This window comes from Nelumbo lutea, chromosome 1 (genome assembly GCF_056320005.1).
Source record: "Nelumbo lutea isolate HS-2025 chromosome 1, American lotus-T2T, whole genome shotgun sequence".
In the NCBI taxonomy this organism is placed as follows: Eukaryota; Viridiplantae; Streptophyta; class Magnoliopsida; order Proteales; family Nelumbonaceae; genus Nelumbo; species Nelumbo lutea.
The window spans coordinates 143,599,718-143,623,993 of record NC_142684.1 but is presented as its reverse complement, the minus strand read 5'-3'; the positions used below and the strand labels follow the sequence as shown (position 1 = coordinate 143,623,993).

The 24,276-nt window shown below is 38.6% G+C and overlaps 1 protein-coding gene across 2 annotated transcripts in view; it reads left to right on the top strand.

Moving 5' to 3' along the window:
* The window catches only part of LOC148878073 (uncharacterized), a 44,558-nt gene that overhangs the window by 11,740 nt on the left and 8,542 nt on the right, over nucleotides 1-24,276 (top strand). For both annotated transcript variants that reach the window (XM_088948611.1, XM_088948618.1), the window contains exons 2-5: nucleotides 13,612-14,347; nucleotides 14,440-15,217; nucleotides 15,311-15,513; nucleotides 21,749-21,984. In XM_088948611.1, the coding sequence (XP_088804737.1) occupies nucleotides 13,612-14,347; nucleotides 14,440-15,217; nucleotides 15,311-15,513; nucleotides 21,749-21,984 (1,953 nt within the window). The remainder of the gene's footprint in view (nucleotides 1-13,611; nucleotides 14,348-14,439; nucleotides 15,218-15,310; nucleotides 15,514-21,748; nucleotides 21,985-24,276) is intronic.

Here is a 24,276-nt window from a genome sequence, read left to right as displayed (position 1 = left end):
TGGTGAAGATGTTGGCAATCTGCATGTCAAAGGCTACATGAGGAAGGGATATAGAGCCAACAATGAAAATATCTCTAATAAAGTGACAGTCTACCTCGATATGTTTAGTCCTCTCATGGAAGACAAGATTAGATGCAATCTTGGTAGCACTTGTATTGTTTGCATATAGAGGGATAGGAGTAGGAAGTTGAGTACCAAGATCCATGAAGAGAGATTTCAACCAAACAATCTCACTATAGGCAGACTTGGAAACAGTTGGCTATTTCTTACACTTCTAGGAGATGAGAGAATCACCCATGAAGACGCACCACCCAGTAGTGGATCGGCGAGTGTTAGGACAATCGGCCCAATCTGCATCAACATAAACTCTCAATTGTATGGGTGATGAGGAGGAGAAAAACAGTCCCTAAGTAGTTGTGTTTCTAGCATAACGAATGATGCGAAAAACAATAGTCATATGAGGTTGATGAGAGGCAGAAACAAACTGACTAACAACCTGAACAACGTGAAATATCAAGCAAGTCATAGTGAGATAGCTTAGAGATCCAACATGTTGACGATACAAAGTAGCATCAGGAAGAACTAGGCCTTTAGATTTAGACAACTTGATGTTCAGCTCCGGAGGGGTATCAATGTGTTTCTCATTAGTAATTCCAACTAATTTGATGAGATCAGAGGCATATTTCTGTTGACAAATGAAATACCCCCGACTGCTACGATGGACTTCCAAGCCCAAGAAATAAGTAAGAGGGCCCAAGTCCTTCATATGAAAGGAGTTATGAAGTAAGGACTTCAACTCACAAATGCTAGCATAATCATTAGGGGTGAGCAAAAAAAAATTGAAAAACCAAACCGATTGAAACCAAACTGGTCGGTTAAGTGTTTTTAAAAAATCGAAGGTGCCGGTTCGGTTTCGGTTAACCAATATAAAAAATCGGCTGTTAACCGAACCGACTAGTATACATATATTTCTATATATTATATATATGTTTTATATATTATAAATTAATAAATATGTATTATATATAAATATATATTTATAATATATTATATATTATTCATTATTTAAAAATAATATTTGATATATATTTATAATTTTTATTATATATATTTTTTATAATAAATATTGTAAAAATTTAAAAATTGAAAAAACCAACGAACCGAACCGACGGTTAACCGACTGGCTTCAATTTGGTTTTGGTTACCGGTTTTCCAAAAACAGGTAGTATCGGTTCAGTTAAAAAAAATACCCCAACCGAACCGTAAGCACCCCTAATAATCATCCCCAGTTAAAAGCATGTCATCAACATACAATAGTAGAATAGTAATACCCTGGGGCCTTATCCTAACAAAGAGAAAGTAATCAGAGAGGAACTCTGGCTATACCCAACCGCAACAACATCTCAAAAACGTTCAAACGAAGCCTAGGGTGCTTGCTTTAGACTACATAGGGATTTCTTTAGGTGACAGACACGTGATGAATCACTACAATGTCCAGGACGAGGCTTCATGTAGATTGTCTCCTTCAGTTGACCATGAAGAAAAGCATTCTTCACGTCTAATTGGTAGATAGTCCTGGAATGGACGACAGTTAAGGCTAGAAGAACACGAACTGTGGTGATCTTAGCAATTGGAACAAATGTTTCTTCATAATCAATCCCATATTCTTGATTGTATCGTTGGGCAACTAATCGAGCCTCATATCAAGGGAACCACCTGATTTTAGTTTGATCGTGTAGACCCAATGACTCCTAATAATGGAAGCATCTAGAGGAGCAGACACAAGATCCCAAGTACCATTCTCATGGAGGTCTTGAATTTTGGCATCCATGGCTTCTTTCCAATGAGGACTCCTAATGGTTTGCTGATAAGAACGAGGAATGTCTGTTGAAGAAAGTACAATAGAAAAATAGCTATGGATTGAAGGAAAACCATAGTGGTCAGGAGGCCGAGAAATACAAGTAGAACGACGAAGCAGAATATGAGAACTACCATCTGACACAGAAGGGTCTTGGGGCGAAATATCACTTACAGGAGGTGCAGGAGGATGCTCTGGACCTAGTTGAAGGGGAGTTGTAGGTGCAGGATCTGGGACACGTGGCCTCTTGCGATTGAAGATGAGAAGATCTTTCTCAGTAGAGGAAGTAGGAATGTAATTTGCATCAAAGTCCTGCAAAACATAGATAGGAGCAAATAATCTAGCAATTCCAGCAAAGAAGGAAATATGTTCGAGAAACACAACATTACGTGAAATCCATACGACGAATAGCAGGGTCATAACACAAGAATCCTTTGTGGTCAGGACTATATCCCACAAAGGCACACATAGCAGACTGAGTAGTTAACTTAGAACGTTCATGAACAGGAAGATGTACAAAACAAAGACAACCAAAAACATGAAGATTGGAGAAGTTTGGGGAACGGCCAAAAAGTTTTTGAAAGGGAGAAGTGTTACCAAGAATAGAAGAAGGAAGATAGTTGATCAAATACACAACTGTACTGACTGCTTCTACCCAAAACGAAGTCGGAGTGTGAGATTCTTGTAGTAATGTCCGCACAACACTAAGGATATGTTCCATTCTTACGTTCAGCTACACAATTCTGTTGAGGAGTGTTTGGACAACTGCGTTGTGACTGAATTCCATAACCCCTCAAGTAGGCCTGGAAGTCTTCGTCTCTATATTCTCCCCCTGAATTTGAATGGAGGATGCTCACATTACACTTGAAGCGAGTTCGCACCATAGCATGGAATAACTTAAATCTTGCAAAGACCTCTGATTTGTGCCATAGAAAATAAGTCCAAGTGTATCTGGTACAATCATCTATAAATACAAAGTATTTGTATCCCAATCATGAAGTAATAGAAGCAGACCAAACATCACTATGTATTATCTCAAAAGATGTAGTGGCATGCTCAGATGTGTGAAGAAAAGGTAAAATGTGACTTTTACTCAAGCAATAGGCAGTGCAAGAAACATCAAAAGTGTGAACAGGAGGAATTTTATTCTTAATTAAACCAAAATCAAACAACTTCAATTGGAAGGATTATTCAACTCTCATCTTGTTAGTTGCTCTAAAAGAGGCAGGATTTTGGGGAGATGCGCCAGAGCAGTAGTGATATGAACAATTTGGGAAGAAAGGAACTTAAGAATCTTTGAAGAGAAAGAAAGGAGTAAGGAAGCTGTGTTAGAGATCATAAACCAAGGGTGGCACATTGGGTGAAAACTTCTTCAAATTTGAAGATTTTTTCAGTTCATGGGGATCAATAGCTCACTCATCCTCTAGAAGACAAAAATAATTGAGGCCTGGTTACCTCCATGTGCTAGATGGAAGAAATCAAATTTTAATGTCAGTTGCATGGGCAATCCTGGACTTTCGGGTATTGGTGGGGTAATTAGGGAGGAAAATGGAAATGTTCTGGCCATGTTTTCAGGTCCTATTCAGCATGGAGATGTGGTGAGATCAGAATTGATGGCAGTTGTGTATGGAGTGGAGAAAGCTGAAGAATTGGGGATTGATAGATTGATTGTTGAAGGTGATTCAAAAATTGTTGTGGGCTGGCTGAAAAAGGGGGAAGGAGTAATTTGGCAATTAAAGAATGAATTCAAGCGCTGCAAGCAGGTTTCTAAAGATATGATAATCCAAATAAAGTGGATTAGGAGATCTGCAAATAGCATGGCGGATGGGTTAGCTAAACAAGGAATTCAGAGACAATCCATATTTTGGGCTGTTTTGTAAATATTGGAAGTTATTTTGGGCTTGTTTTTTGCCCAAACTCCTTGTGGTACTCCTTTTCATAATTAATAAATCCTTTTTTGTGTTGCTGATATAGACATTTCTAAAAGATCTCCATTGAGGAAGGAATTCTTCATATCCATCTAGTATAGAAGCCATGAATAATGAGCAACAAGAGGCATAATGACTCAAATAAAGTTCATTTTGGCTACAGGAGCAAAGTTCTTCTAATAGTCAAATCCCATATGCTTGGGTGTACCCTTTTGCCACCAACCTAGCTTTTTGTAACAATTTATCTATCAAGCCAAATGTTTAACAGTATACACCCACTAGAAGCCCACTGGAACTTTACCCTCAGGAAGAGGAATGATCTCTTAGGTGTGGTTCTTTATAAGGGCCTCCATCTCTTAGTTCATAGCATCCTTCCACTTAGGGGACTGCACTGCATTTGACACATTACTAGGAATAGAAACAAAAGAGGTAATAGAAATATATGCATAATAGGAAGGCGAAAGAGCATCATAAGAGACAGTGATGGGATAGGTAATGCATTTTCTTTTTCCCTTTTGAACTACAATGGGAAGAGCAAGGTTAAATTGTAAAATATCAGGCTCAAAAATAGTAGGAAGGGAAAGTTCAAGGTTGCTTTCAGAATTACCTGGAGGCGGGTGCTTTAGATTATTGTGGACATTCAACTTCAGGAGTAATCTTCCTTTTGCGCCTTATTGAACCACTATTGCTAGGACCGTTGCCGAGGAAAAGGAGGAGGACAACGAGGAGCAGGATAATTGTTACTACAAGTGGGAAGGGAGGAAAATGGACCAGGAATGTCCATAGAGGTAGGAACAAGAAAACAAAAGGTGGTCTGATCTTCAGTTGGAAATACAGAGTGGACTCAAGAATGTAACATCCTTAGATACATACCATCGGCTAGAGTGGAGATCAAAGTACTTGTTTATGGACTGAAGAGTAGCCCAAAAAAATGCACTTGATAGATTTAAGGTCAAGTTTGAGAGGATTCATGTCATGAACAAAGAAGCTACAACCAAAGACTCTAAGAGGTAGATAGAAAATAGGATCTTTAGGGAAAAGAAGTTAACGAGGAGATTGAAGGCAAAGGGCTTGCAAAGGAAGTCTATTGATGAGATACAAAATTACTTCAATTACATCTCCGCAAAAGCAAGTTGGCACATGCATTTGGAAGAGTAGCCCTTTCGCTACTTCAACATGTCTATTTTTTTCTCTCTACTGCACCATTCTACTACAGAGTATAGGAACATGAGCTCTGATGAATTTCAAAGATGTTTTGCAAAATACTCCTTAGCATTGCCCAACCTTATTACTTGATGTTGTCAAATTGTGTTTCCACCATTTTAAAGAATTTTTAAGCAATGGTAGGAACTTCATCTTTGCTCTTCATTAGGTATAGCCAAGTATATATAGAGTAATCGTCAATGAATAATATAAAATATTTATAGCCACCCATACAAGGAATAGCGTATGGGCCCAAACATCAGTTTGTATCAGCTGAAAGCAACATTGTTTTTTCTATTACTTGCAGGATATGTCGTTCTACATTGTTTTAAGAGATGACAAACTTTACTTTGCATACTCAAATTGGACATAGACTAACAGAAGTTTGGAAACAAAAACTTAATGGACTTAAAAGGCACATGACAAAGGTGGCAATGCCACTCCTTAAAAAGACTTAGATTTTCCTTTTTGACATGACTTGATCTAGCACAATAATCCTTGCTCCGAGACTTGATCAAAAAGGTAAACTCCATCTGCTTCATGCCCAGTTCCAATTGTCCTCCATGTTTTTAGATCCTAAAAAACACAATGAGAAGGGGAAAAGGTCATTAAACAATAATGAGGTTTGGTAGAGAGCTAATAGATAAAAGGTTTTTGTACAATTGGGGAACATGAATAGCAAAGCTCATGGAAAGATCATGGATAAGCTTGACTTCACCCAAACCAAAAATTGGAGAGTTTGAGATCCATCAACTACAATGATTTTTCCTTCCCTTAGGGCCAACTTATAAGAGGTGATGTGGGAACGATACTAGTCATATGTGCATTAGCTCCAAAGTCCACAATCCAAGAGCTAGTAGAAGAAGATTGACAAGCAAATGTAGTATCTATTTTCACAAAAGCACTGGAAGGATTACTATAAATGGTAGAGGTAGAGAACCTTGAGTTCTCAAGTTGAGTCAGTAAGATCTTGAACTTCTCCATCATATCAAAGGGATCATGTGTAGAAGTCTGTACACTACGAGGACAATTAACTCCAACAATAACTAGATGAACATTTCCCTTCTTTGTTTAAATTTTTTTTAGGCTTCAAATGTGGATTTCAGTTTTCAACACCTGCCCTTGATGTTTTTCGGCTTTTTACAGTATTCACATACTACTTCATTAGGCTTTTTATTAACACCCTATCTCTTTACACTCTGCTTGGTTTGGAGGACATATAAGCAGCATGGTCCACTACTAAAGTCAGCATCATGGCAACCCTTCTACTCTTCTCTCCTTGAACTAAGGAATATGCAGTAACAAAACAAACAATATCTGCACTCAAGATATGTTGTGGAGTAAAATCATACTCAACATTCCATTTATCAAAAAAAAAAAAAAAAATCATACTCAACATTCAACCCTATCAAGAAATCAAACACTCGATTCTTCTCAACATACTTCCGGTATTGTTCACCATCCTCAAGATTCTTCCATTCCAAGGCCTTCAAATGGTCCATTTATTCCCATGGAGACTGAAAGGAAGAGAAGTACATGGCTATAGTCCTCTTCCTGTGACACATATTACAAGCATGGTTCAAAGTATTGATACGCCCCAGTGTCACGGGGGTAGATCTGCAGCGGAAGAAACCCGTGTGGCGTCCAGGCTAAGGCAAGCTAGGACAAACCTTATGTGTGCTTGGGGCTAGGAGTTGCCCGATGAGATGGCTCCACCAAGGTTAGTAGCATTGGATCATGACCTCAAGGCTCATGGCCGGGGCACTTTGTTGGCTCTTGCCAGTCCATGGGAGGCGCCTCTTATGTGCTAAAGGGGGACGACCATGATGAGAGGTGACTGGGTGCCGATGATGTAGGCACCTGATGTGTCAATTATGATAGGCAACCACTGGGCCGGAACACACCCATGCACTATGGGCAACGGGATAGCTCATTTAGCTTAGGCAAGGGGCTGGCGTGGTGAAGGGTCATGCTTAGGTCAGGCCCGCATGCTAAGCCTCCCTTGAGTGTCGGTGGCGCAGTGCCGATCCATGCACTGTCCCCATGAGCATGTGTGCGCCCATGAGGAACCCTGGTAGCCATGCTAGCCATTAACCAGGGCCACCCTGCAAGGGATGTTGGTCTAGGAGTGCCAAGGTTAGGCACCCAAGGAGGTTGACCACCCCTCTTCAAAGAGTACGTTAAACTTTTGGTAGTCTGCCTGAAGATAACATCAATTCTCCCAAAAATCTTACAGGCGAAAATGATGGTGATGTCCCTTAACGTAAGCCCGCCAAGAGTAGGCAAGGCTAAGCCTGTGTCAGATTGTGACACCAGTGTATCAATAGAGGCGTATTAGTACTAAAAACCATGCGTGGTTATATGCTTTTTTTTTTCAAAACTTGGTTTTTGGGGGTGTTTTTAAGTGTATTTTTTGTTAAAAAAGGGGGTTCCTGAAACACCTATAAACATGTGTATCAAGACCCCATTGATACGATACCATACGCCCGATATGGGGTGTACCATATCGAAATTTTGATCCTTGATTATAGGATTCTCTCCGAAGTTGATAGACTCAAGCTGTATTTTTTACCTGGGAGTATGTGGTTGTATCACGATCCCAAATATCATTGGCAATGAAGAGGAACATGTAGTTATGAGCAATACGAAGCTGCATCAAACACACCAGCCATGACATAACCAAAGAATTATCCTATTCCCACTTGGAAAACTTGGGGTCATTAGGTGTCGGCTTCCCCTCCTTACCAGTAATGAATCCCAGCTTACCCTTTTTTTGATAAATGAATCCTAGCTTACCCTTACCTCCTTTGATAATTATCTTGGCTGATTGATGCCACTCTAGGAAGTTGGTTCCATCAAGTTTCGCTGTAGTTATCACTAGAGGCATCAACATTACTTGGTAGGGATGGCAATAGGGCAGGTTCGGGGAGGGTTTTTGTAAATTCTAGATCCTATCTGCCTCCCTAAACCTCTCAACTTGTACACACCCCAAAACTGTAGTGGGATGGATTTTGAGAATCTAAACCCTCCCTGCACATGAAAATGCAAAACCCTCCTTGACCCTAGCCGCCTCTCATTCAAGGGTAGGGTGGGTTGGGTTTAGAACCTGCATCTAATTTCCTATTATTTCTTATTATATATAAGAAATAAATAAGTAAAATAACACAAACAAGCAGCAAAAATTTCAATTATTTGATTAAAACATGTAAAAAACACAAACTATCAATTATCCTTCACATAAAATTCAAAATATTATTAAATTCAACACCTAATACATAAAATTTATATGTTTTCCAACAAGTATGGGTCGGGCTTAGCCTAACACCGTACCTTGCTCGTACCCATACGGGTTGTAGAATCCCAAAACTCGTCACTGCCCCAAAACCTGTCCTTCAAGGAAAAAAACCCGCCTTGAGGAAGGTACCCATTGGGTAGGGTAGAAATTGCCATCCTTACCCGGGAGCACTACAAAAACAATATGTACTTCCTAGGCAATTCCGTTTGGCTTGGATAGGTTTCTTGACAGCTCTACAGCACTCCAACGACCAACCAACACAAATTAGACCCACCAAAACAGGGCAACAGACACTCAATTGGACTTTGGAGTCCCAAAAGTACCTAGGGCTTAGAAAAATGTGAAACCACTTCCCATAGCTCCAGAAGAGTCAAACAACTCAAGAATAACAGGTTTTAAACAAGAACCAACCTCAGGTGGAAGTGAAAAAATCCAAACATTGAAACAGTATTTCTGTAATTTCTGATTGTAAGATCCAGAAAATATCATAGTGAATCATATGAAGGTGAGAATCATACCAAAAAAATCCCTAAAATCAGGGTATACCAAACGAACCAGCTTCAAGAGTTGCCACCTGCACCTATACTGACTGCTGACATCATCTGGCGGCAGTCTGACATCAGCAGGTCTTCCTGAGTCCGGGAGTTGACAAAGAAGTTTCTTCCAAGATCCTTCCTGCTCTGATACCAAGTTGCAAGAGTGTGGGAAGAAAGGAAGGAAGAAGAGTTACAGGAGAAGAGGGTCTGTTACTGTTCACATCCAAAAATACATTTATGCCCCTACATTGACACCCAAATACAAATAGGATAGAAAGACAATAATGCCCCTATTCCAAATACATATTCTCAACAGGTTCGTATAGATATTGATGAAAAACAGGTTCATAGAGCTGTATTTTGCTTGCACAGATTTGAATGACTGACAGGGTCTTGTAGGGGTGTCATTTACTGCTAAATTTATTTGAAGCCCCAATATCCCTATGAAATTTCCATTTTTACAAGGACAACATACTCGGATAATGCAGTGATGGTTGACTACTTGATTATGTGAGGAGAGTTCTAAGTCAGCCTCATGCTTCTTTTTCTATCACTCACTTGGTTGGTATGCACTTTTCGTAGTTTTGGTATGAACTAGGCCATGCCAAGGTGAAAGGGTTCAATTAGCACCCTTGAAGATTTATTCTAGAAAGAAGGTCTTACAACAGGTCCTAATATGGGATCATGATAGTACTTGAGGTTTGGGCTGAATTTGACACCAATGTTCATGTCATAAATTATGTGATCTTTGATTTTATTAGGATTTATATTATTCTATAGTATATAATTTTGCATTGAATATTTTCAAAATCAATGGATTTGATGCAGGACCTACCCAAACAGTAGCAAATTAGGTGGTTAGGGTGGGCCTATGCAACCTGGAACCAGGCTGCAAAGCCCTAGTATTGATGGAAATGGGGTGGGTTCGGGGAGGGTTTTCTAAATTATAGACCCTACCCACCTCCTTAGACCTCCCAACCCGTACCAGCTCCAAAACCCATAGCGGGTTGGATTTTGAGAATCCAAACCCTCCCCGCATTCAAGGATAGAAGTGGCTTGGGTTTAGAATCCACATCTAATTTCCTATTGTTTCTTGTTAAGCAATAAATAAGTAAAGTAACACAAACAAACAACAAAATATACAATTATTTGATAAAAACATGTAAAATACATATAAACTATCAATTATCTTTCGCATAAAATTCAACACATGATACTAAAGTTTATATGCTGTCCAACAATATGTGGGTCGGGGGACGAGGAGGGTCGGGTTTAGCCTAATACCGTACTTTTCCCATATCCGTACGGGTTGTAGAATTCCAAAATCCGTCCCCACCCTAAAACCTGTCCTTCAAGCAAAAACACCCACCCCATCAGGGTGGGTAGGGGTAGGTATGTTTGACAGTGTATGCCCTTAGCTCCAATCAGATTGGTGTACTTTTGATATTTATTGTAAATGAATAATAATACATAATTGATTAATATTATTATGATGTGTTTCTGTGTAATACCCTTAAACTGGACACTTATGAGACTCGTGTTAGTTTAGAATCTTCACAGCCATTGGATAGGCCTAGGGAGGTTTATCTTGCCAAGGCCGACACTAATGTGCTGCCAAATCGGTTGGGGTGGCTTGTCTCAGCTGCTAGGGTGAGACCTGAAGCACGTGTAGTGTGGGCTTGTTTGAAACTCTGAATCGGACCATTTTTTAGTTATGCCTTGGACCTTGGAGACAGATGGGCAAAGCTGGAAAGTTACACCTAACCCTTAGACTCGATTATGGTACTGCACTAGGTGTTGGATTGGGCTGTCTTTGATATGCCAATCGATGAGATCCTTAGCGGGGGTCAAAACCTGGGTATGTTGGGGTAGTCTGAGAATTTACCTGAGTGGGTGATCATAGTGACAGAATCAACCCTTTTGTCGGACAAAGTGAATGATCGGGGAATGCACTCTCTCTTATGGAAACCTAAACTACCGGCAGTTGATTTTAATTCTCGGGATCCATGTGAGTAGAGAGTGCAACACTGTACCTTGCAGCCGAGGGAGAGGTCCTCTCTTATCGGGCAATGTTTGATCATTATGGGCTGAGAGGTTAAGTATAAGATCATTTAGGGCTTTTACTTGGTGGGCTAATCTCATATAAGTCCATAGTCCTTGGGCCTTCATAAGGTGGCTGGACCCAAGGACCATTTAGTGTAAACGTTGGACCTGCTAAGAGCCCATACTGATGGGCTCAGGGGTTCACTGTCTATAATAGTGAGTTTGGCCAGGTCTTGTAACAGAGGCTAGGCTGAACCCATATGGCTTTTGTGGAGATCAATGTTAGGGTCCCACGCCATACAAAGAGAGTCAAGTTAGACAGCAAATTAAAAGGGAAATGAGCCTAATAACTTTAATGGGCCTAAAGCCCATTTTGAAATGGGCTAATGAGATTAATTAAAAGAGGGCGAATTTGAGTTTAGATCTGCTTTTGGATCAGCAAGAGGATAAGATATGTCTTATCCACTTAAGAGTTCAGATCCAAATAAAGATTTGGATCAAAGAACCCTTTCCTGATAGGATTAGGAAGCTGATCCAGAGAGGTTATAAATAGAGGGAGAAATCCTTCTGTTAAATACTTTTGCTAAATCTAGATCTTCTCTTTGTTCTTGCCGCCCTACCCAGTTCGATCTCCATATTCTTGGATTGATCAAGAATAGTTCTTGATTCTGATTCTTGCTTGAAGAATCAGATCTAAAGTTGTGCTCACATCTCCTACGTGATCCTTGCTAAAGGATTGCAATTCTTGCTGAAGAATTGCTTTGTTGATCCTACCTCATCCTAAGTTGTGTCATCTTCAGTGGAGGTGGGATTTGGTGACCTCTTTGGGCGTGAACACCTACGCTGGGAGCTACTTGCGTGGATTCCGTATCAGGTATAACCCTCCCTTAATCTTGGTTTCAGATCTGGTCCGATTTGTTTCAAGAACGAACCTTGAAAAATGCAGTTTTTCTAAATTAGGGAATAGGATTCCCGGAAGGGAGAAAGAAATTTTTGAAAATTTGCCCAGCCACCCTACATGGTTCGGCCATCCATATGATGGATCTCCTTCCCTTCAAGGTACCCATTGGGTAGGGTAGAAATTGCCATCCATAGGCCCTAGGCTTGTTACTTTGAGATCTAACTTGAGTTTACCCAACGAAATAAGCTGGACAGAATATAGGAGAGTTAATTAATGAACCAACTAGTAAAACAGAACTAGTAAGTCGGTGAAAGTGATTTCAAACAAGGTCCGCCTATAGGAGGCTTAAGTGAAGCAAAATATGACAGAAGTTTAGAGGCTCAAGTGAAGCAAAACAGAACTAGTAATGGTGTCTTAATGAATCTCTCTCTCTCTCTCTCTCTCTCTCTCTCTCTGGGTGCTTTCTTCACAAAATTTTCTCCTCATTGGTTGTTTAAAAAATGGCATCAAATAAAAAAATAAAAAAATAAAAAATTCAAAAAAGGAGAACAAAGTAGACCCTTGTTTTAGTGTGCGTGTGTGTGTTTCTTTTTTATTTATTACCAAAAAAAGAATAATTAAGTGGAAACTCTTGATATTACTTGGAATAAAAGGGACCTAATTCACTTGCAGGGAATACAACTTCCAAACTGGTTTATTTTGTACCAGTTTTCAATCAGTCTTTGATAATTTGGAAACAAACTTCGTACCAATTGACCATTTCTATTTTGAACATTTAAAAAGAAAAAGCATTCTAAGCTAAATAGGAAACAAGTTGTTATTTAGGGGCTATTACTTGGTGAAATTATAAAATCTCGGGCTGGCAAGCATGAGAGTGCAGGTTCAAGTCTTGAGGGAAGCTGCGTTGTGTAAAAAAATGCCTAAGGATAGGACTGTGCCCGTCTACCCCTCCCAAGACCCTAGATAGCTGGGACCTGACGTTGCGTAATGGCCTTTTTAATTTCTTTTATTAAAAAAACTCATAATATAGCCTTAAAACTTGGAAATAGAAATTTTGTATTAGAAATGATTGATAAACAGTGACTTATAAAAAAATATCAATAAACAGTGATTTCACAAAGTGGGGAAAAAACACAGGATACAAGGTGTCAATGCAGGTTATTGAGCAGCAGATCTGCAGATGAAGTCATCTTATTTCTTATTTTTAACTTTTGTTTTTTCCCTTTTAGATTAAAACATAAATGATATAAGAGTAAACAAAAAATAATGAACTTTTTCAGCCTACATTTAAGGGGCCAGATTTATTTTGAACCTAACAAACCAATGAACTAGGGAATTATGAGAAAAATTTAGTTGTCATTCCATCTTATTCGCCCTCCCTTTCTTCACCAAGTCTGTAGTTCTGCTATAGTGCTATTTCAGTTGACAATTTTCTGCCCATATTTTTGTGAATTTCATTTCTTGCATCACCGAAAAGATTTCTACACCAATGTGATGGTTTTTTCTGCATGTCATGGAATAACTACTTTAAGGTGGTTGATAATGATTATCTGCCTTAGATGTGATTCATCATGGTAGCTATTCATGATTGGCTCTGTTGATATTCACCGTATGGCTCAATTTTGTTGAGGTTGTGTGCTGCTTTGATGCAAATTTAAATGACCCTCCATGTTAAATATTCATTTCTTGTCAAACTTTTTCCTTTTAAACTAGTATTATTTACTGATTTATTTATATAATTAGAAATTACTTATATAGATAAAAATTATATAATTTATTTATGTAGCTGGGGCCAACATTGGGCAATGACCTTTAATTAATAATTTCACAATAACTTTTAACTGCAGGCAGAGGAGTTGTGGATCAAGTGCAGACTAGATTTGGTGCAAATGAAAGAATCTGATAAAAATATTTACTTAAATTTTCCAGAGCAAATAGCCATTGGCTCCAATGGTATTAATTCTGAAGTACAGTCATTGGAGAACGGAAACCTACAGAAAGCTATTAGTGCCCTGCCTCCCCAAACAATAGAGATTCTTTTGGATTGTTTAAGAAAGAAAGATCATTTTTACATTTCCGGAGAAGAGGGTGGTTCTAAGAATTGGTACACCAAGTATATGGAGTTCCTTTTTGGTTGGCCTGAATACTCCAGACGATTTTTGGGTGGAGTGTTGCTTCAAAATGTAGTAAGCCCTGCACAAGCCCCTGCAGTTGAACCACCTAATTATGGTCCAAGGCCATCTTCCGCCCCAGCACCTGCCACCTCTTATATCCACCCACCTGTGGAGGCTCCGAAACTGCCATTTTTCCCCCGAGATTTTTCTGATTCCAGTCCACAACCTTCAACTTCACATTCTTCTGTCGATCCAATTGTTGCACCAGGTACACCGTCAAGAAAGCACAATAATAGGAAACCAGTTGTTATTGCTGTTGTTGTAACTGCTGTTGGGACACTTGTATTTGCTTCAATGCTCTTCTTTTTCTACCTTAAGTGTTATAGAAGTAGAACCAATACTGGCTCTGGAGATGGGCAAAAGGATGACAGGCCCCTGCTTAGCCTGGGCTTAAGCGATTATTCTGTTGGTATGTATATGCTATAAGTCTTGCTTTATCATTTGTTAAGCATGGTGCTAAGTTATTTTTATAGACCATTTGATAAGTTCTTTTTTCTATAGACTATCAATTTTCAGGTTCTTCACAGAGGTATTCCACCCATGGAAGTTCAATTAACAAGGACAAGTATGGAACTCAGTTATTTAATACTAATATAAATCAAAATGGAAGATCATCATCTTTGAACAGCAATTTGTCTGTAAAGCCTGATGTACACAACTCCTCCCCATCTGAAGCTCCATTATCAGGACGAATTACCGGTGCTGCCAAAACCCCAGTAGAGCCATCCACATCATCCAGCAATATTCATGCAGCAGTTCCATCTCTTCCTCTAAAGTTGCCTCCTGGCAGGGCTGGACCTGCCCCACATGTACCACCTATACCTTCTGAGCTACAGCCACCGCCACCACCAATTGTACGTTCTAACCCACCACCTCCACCTTCTGGCCCACCACGACCTCCACCATCCATACCTTCTGGGCTACGACCACCACCACCTGTACCTTCTGGGTCACCACCTCCACCACCTATACCTTCTGGACCACGACCTGAACCACCTGTACCTTCTGGTCTACGACCTCCATCACCCATATCTTCTGGACCACCACCACCTCCACCACCTATACCTTCTGCCAGGCCTCGACCTCCCCTTCCTCCAGGTCCTCCCCCACCAAAGAATGTTTTTTTCCCTACACCAGGGAATGCTGTCAATGAAGGAACTAGTTTAAAGGCTCATGCTGAAGCTCCAAAAGCCAAGCTGAAGCCATTCTTCTGGGATAAGGTTCTTGCGAACCCTGATCATTCAATGGTTTGGCATCAGATTAGTTCAGGGTCATTTCAGTAAGTCTCTAAGGTTATCCCAAATTTTGTGCCTATGAAGTATTGATTATTAGTTGCTGCATGGGCTAAAGCTGGTTATACTACATGTAACAGGTTCAATGAGGAGATGATAGAGACTCTCTTTGGGTATGCTGCTGCTGATAAAAATAAAAATGAGCGTAAGAAAGAGTCATTATCTCAAGATCCTTCTTCCCAGTACGTTCAACTCATTGATTCTAAGAAGTCACAAAATTTATCCATTCTTTTACGGGCATTGAATGTGACAACGGAAGAAGTCTGCGATGCACTGCAGGAAGGTAAATTCTACTCTTGCTTATGTTAAAAGAGGTAATATGCAGCAAAAAGTACTGTTAATAGTTTCTGGAGGACAAACCTTCTTCCCGGTGGCCAGTGAATGATCAACTACTTTGGGAGTATTGAAATATTAAGAATTGATAAATTTGATATCCTTGAGTAGTAGAAACATGAAAGTTTCACTATATCTGGCACTCCTAGACCAAGCCTCATGAAAAAGAAGAAATGCACAATCATGTTTTTTTTTTTTTTTTTAAATTTGTTCTTATACTCAGAAGCTGAAGAGTTTTTCTTTTTTGATTGGTGAAGTTGAAGACTTGGGGGCCATTTGATAACAGTTGAAGTGGCTGAACTGAATGACTTCTTGCTTTGTCTTTTAGAAAAAGAAGTTACAAGCTCCTTAATGGCTGAAGATGAAGTTGGGTTGATTACTAGTCTGATGCAGGAGCTGAAGAGTCAAAATTGAAAATTTCTGAATTTTTTATGCATTTCTGTATTTTTGGACAGTAGGGTATTTTTGTCATTTTATAAATTTTCTATGGGGTCCAATGATAAGGTCTGGTTTTTCTAGTTATAGTTGGTTTAAGCTTAAAGTTTGAAAGTCATTAAATAAGTAGGTTAGGAGTTATTAAGTCTTCTTTTAATTGAAATAGAATGGTAGCAATTTAGTATGGGAAGGGTGGACTGGATACAGCCCTAACCTTTGGCATTTTTTCACAGAGTGGTCACTTTCAGATTTGAACCTGCATTCTCATACTTGATAGCCCAGTTACCATTACACCAAGTAATGGACCCTATTTATTTTAGTCATCTGCAGCCTATAAATATTAAGGGAAAATCTATGATGTGGAAAAGATATGGTATGGGAAGAGTTTTGATCAATCAAAACCCACCCATGAATTTTTATAAATAACACCTGATTGGCTACCACGTTTATGATTCCAATTGACTGGTCAGAAGTTTTTCAGATATCATATCTTTTCCATATCATAGTCGAATGGACATTTTACAGTCTATAAATGAATCCAAGATTTTTTTAGTCATCCTACAGTCTATAAATGTGAATGGATGTTTTGCACTAGGACCAATTAAGTTCATTTGAGTTCATACAATTTATGATACTTATGGTGAGTGATTTCCATGGCCTAGAGTAATTTTAGGTACCTCGTGAGTGATATCAGGTTTCTGTTTTTTTTTTTTTTTGTTTTTTTGAGAAAAATTAACAATTTTATTAAGAAAAGATCAATGGGTACATGAGGAGATGTACCGCTGCAGAAAAGACTTCGCCAAAGAAATTAGAAAGGTAACATACGGTTACTAAACAAAGAGTTCCTATGGATCCCTGATTTAGCTAGACTATCAACCATTGAGTTTAGGTCCCTAAGGGTCCATCTTAGTTTTACAATTAACCGAGCCATAATATCTCTTGCTTCATTCAGGTACTGCATTAGATGCCAAGGGCCACTATCCTTATCCCCTAACTATTTTAAGGTATTTTCTGAGTCTCCTATAATGTTATGGGGGGAAGTTCCATACTCTTTGCAATTTGAAGAGGAAGACCTATGAAGGCAGCCACAATCTCAACTTTTGTAGAGTCCACAATCCCTAAGGGTCCACTGAAAGCCCATCGAATATTCCCATATTCCTCCCTGAACATACCACTAATCCCAGCTTCCCATGGATTGCCTACTTTACTTCCATCGAAGTTCAATCTTAAGCCCACCTTCTCCCTCGTTTGGGGATTCAAACAGCAGTAGGAGTCAAGGGAGAGGAGAACAAAAATTCCACCAAGGTCCTTTGTAGGTCTGATAGGGTAACACTGTTAAAAGTCTTGGAACCTGCCATCCAACTGTTGCATAAAAAGGTTATGTAATATGAGATCTTCTGTGGTTCTTTTCTTGTTATGTGGGAAGAAAGATACCAGTTTTATCTCTCTTCTATCTCTCTATTCTCTTTCTTTGTCCTTCAAGAGGCCATTACAGTCCACTAAAAGATGAGGTAATAAGTCATAGGGTTCAGTCATTGAAGCTGTTATCAAACAACACCTTAAAGTGTAACCTGTGGAGCATGCGAAGTAAATGAGTACTCTGAGATTTGTAACGTTTTTTGATATGTATAATTTGTGTATGTAACGGTGAATGTTATGCTCTGGCTATTGTGATAAAAGGGGGCTGGTGGCACCTCACTTTTGAAAATAACGTTCTTGCCTTAATGACCCAAAAAATAATTTAGCAGGGTTCTTGTGGGTCAATAGGCTTGGGGTATTTTTAAGTTTTTTTATAGGTAGGGTATTTTTAAATCTTTGCAAGGGTTGTTGATTTATCAAAATAAGGGGTGCTAAGATCACTCATGATATGTATGTATTTTACCTACATGAAGATATATGTAGAAGTTTTAGTTATTTATTCATTTATTCAATAACAAGCTAATAACTGGTAAGAAAAGTCAAGAAGATTAAGAAGCTACTAATCCCCAATTGTCAACCAAAAATCACAAATAAAAACAAAAGAAAGTAAGAGGATGCATCTGATCCATTAGAGGTTCCCATAGGGATTGTCAAGGTAGTTTGAGAGGTTTGGCAATTGGAAGCCTACAGCAAATTTCTAGGGTGTGGCAGCGCAGGGAGGGGGTTCTTTCAAAGGAACTCATAAAAGAGTCAAGATTGTTGGGGTAGTCATACAAGGAGAATGTTCTCCTTAATCAACCTCTTTGTCAATGTTTTATTTTATGTTTGTTGTTCTTTCTTCTGGTCTCTAAGTGGGAGTGTTATCATTCATTCCAGATTGTTTTATTTTAATAAATGCTTGATCTCATTACTCAACAAGCTCAGCAACTCAGCCTTAATCTGAACTTGGGGCCTTTGTTTGGTTTAATGGTAAAATCCTGGGTTGACAAGTGTGAGAAAAATGAGAATGACCACTTTGAGTATTAAAAGAAAAAGCCAGATGTTTGGTCTATATCGAGTCCACCCCTCCAAGACCCCAGATATCTGGGACCAACTGATCAACATTGGGTAATAGACTTGTATCCTTTATTTATTTATGGGTTTCCTTCCCTTTATCTCTTTATGGTTAAGGTGCAGACATGGTTCACAATATTAACAAGATTTGGCAAAATCTCCTCATTTCTCTAGGAGGCAATACAAAATATTTCAAGAATCTTTTTCCCTAATATATCCAACATATTGCTGATATATGAATGATATTTCAAATTTCATTGATCGGCTATACATTCAAGGTTTAAAATTTTAGAATATCAGTGTTATCAATGATATTTCAAGTTTTTAAGTTACTGCTAGTAGCTGGTTTACATATATGTTGTACATACAAATTCTTTCTCCTAAGTAACAAAAGCTTTTGTTGCCTATTAGAAAAAAAATAAAATTCCAGTGTTTTGTTAAAATCATCATTTATTTTTTGAGAATCATTTCCTAAAAGAATAAAAATGGTGGTTCAATGATTGGATGACTTGTACACTATTCTGATATGATTTACTTCTTAAGCCACTATAATTCAAAATAAAAAGAAAAAAGAGACACAAATACAAAAAAGGATTCTTGATTAACCGAACATCTAGTAACAAAGAAACACAAGTCATGATGGAAAGTAAATGACATACGTAAAGAAGAGAAGATGGCTTAAAGACTAGAAGGGAAGGACAAAGATTGAACAAAAGATGGCAAACAAAATTCCAGTTGTTTGCTATGGTTCTTTAATCAGCAATATAGATTGATTTATTAATAAAAATATGTGAGATTAGTACAAAAGGATGACCAAATTTCCATCCCCAAAGAAATATAACCAGTATTACAAAGAGGCCCAGTACAGATGCTGCCTTGCAGCCCCTTGTTTGGCTAAAGTATCTGCTAGCACATTAACACTCCTTCTAATCCACCTGAATTCAACATTTATATCCTTTGCTAATCTTTCAACTTCCCTATAAATATGTTTAAGAGTCCATGGAATATGTCTGTTACACTTTTCCGAAGAAATCACTAATTTCCACTTCCACATGTTGAAAATCCAATTGGTTTGCCAAGTGGAGACCCTGCAGTAAAGCCGATAACTTGTGCCTTCACTGAGTTTGTGATGCCAATTGGCCCTGAATATAGAGCCACAATCTTACATTCCGAGTTCCTGATTGCTCCACCTATTCTTGTCAAACCCGGGTTTCCCAAAGAGATGCAAGTAAAGTTCAATTTTACTTAATTAACCTCTAGTGGCTTCCACTCTACTCTTAGTTTTTCCTTTTCTCTAGATGGTTGAGCTATTTCCTTCCATGCCATTAGGATGTCATTAATAGAGAAAAGCTGAAAACTATCTAATGTTTTTTTCCACATGGCAACCCTCATTTTTATATTGTCAATTACCTCCTCCAGGGTTCCACTTTTTCTAGCAAAAATTCTTTTGTTCATTTCCTCCCACACCACCCAAGCGACAGCTGCCTTAGTAGCTCTCCAAATTATGCTCCCTCTCTTCTTTTGTTGCCTTCAGAAGTTTGGATTGATGTCACCTCTTGGGGAGGGTCCCACCTTCAACCAAAGAGAGAACAGAAAAAGTGAAAAACTCCTGAATGAGAAGTACAAAGGGACGAGAATAATAAATGGGATAGGGTTTTTCCACTATCCCCAAGTAAAAAGCATATATGAGGAGAGAGGCAAGAAAAAGGCCTCCTTTTCTACAACAAATCACAAGTATTTACCTTGCCAAGGAAAAGTGCCCAACAGAAAGCTTGAATTTTTGGTGGGACAGGCTTACTCCAAATTTCTTTCATCATGAGGACCACCTCTTAGGAGCTAACAGGGGCAAGATATCTGAAAAAAAAAGTAGGAGAAGGGTCCATCTGGGGAAATTACCCAGAATCTAGAATTTTCCAGGTTTGGGTCCAAGAAAATTGTCTGCAAGGTTCCAAGAAGGTCAACCAACAAATTACATTCTTTTTCCCTAAGACCTCTTCTAAAGCCAAGGTTCCAGTTGATGCCTGATTGGGATGGCAAAAGCCCAAGCTATATATGGTTTCATTCTAAAAATCAGAAAGCACATAGAGATCAGGAAATTGATCTTTTAATGGTGACTCCTACCCATAAGTCTTCCCATAAACGGATTCTGTCCCCTCTTCCCACATCATACCATATGGAACTAACGAAAGTAAGGTAAATCTCATGAATAGCTTTCCAAGGAGAGGCTAAAGTTAAGTGAGGAGCCAATTTAGCATCTCAACCATTACAATGCACACTGTGAACGCTTATAATTACCTTGTGCCATAATTTGTCTCTTTCAAAAGGAAATCTCCACAACCATTTACCCAATAAGGCAGTGTTCCTATGAGAAATGTTTCCTATCACTAGACACCTTTGCTCTTTTGTCTTACTAACCTGTCCCACTTGACCAAGTGACCCTTTCTTATTCCCCCGGTTCTCATAAGAAATCCCTCATGTACTTCTCCTATTGTCTTGCTATCCTTTTTTTTTATCAGTAAAACTATTGTCTTGCTATCCTGATGGGATGGGATGTGAAAAGTGGAAAGGAAGTAAATGGGTAGATTTGGTAGCATTGCCCTAATCAAGGTAATTCTTCCCCTTAAGGAGATATAATTCCTCTTCCAACAGGCTAGTTTCTTTGCAAACCTCTCTACCACCGATTTCCAGAATAGTTTTTGCTATGGTTTTTGAGCCTTTAATGTGCAATTATACTTTTACTAACAATTTCATGAAGTTTTAGCAAATATGTTAGAGAAATTAGCAAGATATCCCCAAAATTTCCCCATCTCTGCATGGTGAAATGTCCACTAATATTGAAGTTGCAAGCCATAGGTTTAGCTCGCTTTGAACCGAGTCACGGTATTGAAGATATTGTGTCAAAATTTCTCTATACAGCAGATACTTCTCAATGTGGTTTAGCATTTACAGGTCAAATACAAGCATATTGAACACATTGAAATTATCAAAATGTTTGAAGAGTCTGAAAAATGTATTTTCTACCAAATTCTACATTAAAATGGCCAGTTTTTAATACTAAAAAGGCTATAAGAACTGAACCAAATACAACTATATATGGATTTCTATCAAGAAAGAATAAGTAGATTTATATAACACCTTTGGACATTATTCCATTATCCCTTGCTATAGACACAGGAAACTCATGATAAAAAATTTAAACCACTGTTGTAGTTTATGTTAGATATTGTTTCTATCAAGTTTCAAATCATCAAATAACCTCTTTCAATTACTCTAATCAGGAAATGAGCTTCCAATAGAACTTCTTGAAGCTTTGTTAAAGATGGCACCTACAGCAGAAGAAGAACTGAAGCTTAGGCTCTTCAATGGTGAACTTTCCCAACTTGGGCCTGCAGAAAGGTTCTTAAAAGTCCTGGTTGATATCCCTTTTTCTTTTAAGCGCTTTGATTGTTTGGTTTTCATGGGTTCTCTTCAAGAAGAAGCCTCAGTTATTAAGGAATCCCTTGCAACTTTAGAGGTAAGACCTTCAATGTTTGAATTGAAAATTTTCTTGCATTTCGTTTTTCACTAATTACAAGTTTTAAATTGAAATATTGCACTTTGTGAAAATAGTGATGTAACAATAAACTGAATGAAATCCTGTTAAGTATTTGCTCTATGTGACTGAATAAATTTTAGTACATATATCACTAGGCCAATGCTTTGTGTACTTCAGAATTTACATATGGCAACCTAAGTTGCAAATGAAGTTCAGATTTCTGTAGAAGATAGTGTTCTAATTCCAGAATAGTGTATATTTTTTTTCATGTTTTTGACAAGCTCTTGAGCAAATTGCTTGATTGACCATCCTGAAGTAGAAAGCAGAAAAAGTAGATTCTTCTGGTCGATTTAATAGTAGCATTGTTGAAAACAATGTCTAAAATGCCATCTTTGTTTGTGGACCAGTAAATGCTTGTTTTATAAAATAATTGCACACATTGTGAGCAAGCAACAGTGCCTTTTATTTGGTAGCTTAATCTAGGGAAGCCCTTTTGAAGAGCCATAACCATCTAATAGATGTTAATTTGTGTTTGTATATAACACTCTTCTTTTCATAAGAGTTAGCTAAGATGGTCTTGACCTCCTGGATATGAGTATGACTGTCAAGTGATGGGTCCAGTGTTGGAAGGGTTAGAAATCAGATTAGACATGGCCGGATTTAAAAAATTTTTCTAACCCAACTTGGGAACTGATTTCCTGGTAATTTTAAAATTTGAAAATTCAGGATTGATCTTGCACTGAACCTGACCAGATTTGAAACTCAAATTAATTTCTGATTGTACCTAATACGGAGTCCACAAGCGCAGCTCCCAAAGTAGTAGTTGATGCTCAATGTGATTAAAACTGATGTTTTTCTCCAAAAACTCAGTTAGGAACTGAAGGAAATTAGTCCCTACTAGGGCTGAAACGAACTAGGGTTTTATAGGAGAGAGAGAGAGAGAGAGAGCTGAAGATAGTAGTTAATTGCTTGGTTCACCCTTCTCTTCTCTTCCCTTATATAGAGCACTCTCCTAGTCCTACTAGGAGCTGAATCCAAATCAGATTTGGATCAGGGTTTATCCTTATTAGATAAACTCTATCTTATTAGAAGAATAGGTGTTCCAAACCCTTAGCCACATGTCACATGACAACTTTAGTTGCCATGTGCCTACTTAACTAATTGTATTAGGCCATGTTTGGGAGTGCTTAAAAATAAGTGCTTATTTGGGCAGAGACCACACCATTAAGCACTTATTGGTGTTTGGGAAATAAGCCCAAAATAAGTGCTTATTTTAAAAATAAGGGCTTATTTTTTAAGCCCAAATTTCCATCTTTTTCTTAAGTCCTTAAACAATAAGCTTGAACGAATTGAAACTCTCCATCAAACATTGTGCCTGCTCCAAGCTCAACTCCAGAGGGACAATGGTTCCCTAGAACCCACTTCCGGCAACATGACCAGACCTGTCATTGGAGCTAAGGTCATTATTGAGAGGGAGGGGGTCGGAGCGTGACTGTTCAACCCACATTGGAGCTAAGGTTAGTGCCTCTATGTACAATCTCCGGAGCGTGAATGTCAAACCCGGGGTCCAAGCCCAAAAATCTGGCGGACTAGCGCTATATGAATTTTCCAATTGCCCCACATCAAACCCCATCACACTAGCCTAAATGAACGACAATTCAAGAGTTAAAGGGAAAACGAAGATGTAACAAATTTACATTGTTTTGGTAGAATAGTCAAGAGGTTTACAGAGAGAGAGAGAGAGAGAGAGGTTTATATAGAGCGATGCTCCCATCGACCAATTGCCATGCTTAGAGTGATGCTCCCATCAATTGTGTTTTGGCATAGCATCCAAGAGGTTTATAGAGAGAGAGGGAGAGCCCACTACCCATAGGGTATATTTTGAAAAGTTGAAAGAAAAAATAGTCACTAGTGCTTATTGGAGAAAAAGACAACCAAACACCCAATATGAAATAAGTGCTTATTTTTTAAAGTTGGGTGCCAAATGCAAATAAGTGCATATTTGAATAAGCACTTATTTTTAACATAAGCACTCCCAAAACATGGCCTTAGTAATGGGACTTGGGCTTATTTTCTTCAATAGCTCACTTTCCTATGCATTGCATGGCTATATAGGCCTGAACATTGTATGGTGTAGGACCCACAAAGGTCTCACATAAGGCCACAAGGGTTCAATCTTACCCTTGAAAGAGGTTAGGCCAAATTCACTGTCTAGGGGTAGTTAATCCCTGACCCAATCAGCTTGGGCTCAATTGGGCCCAACATTTACAT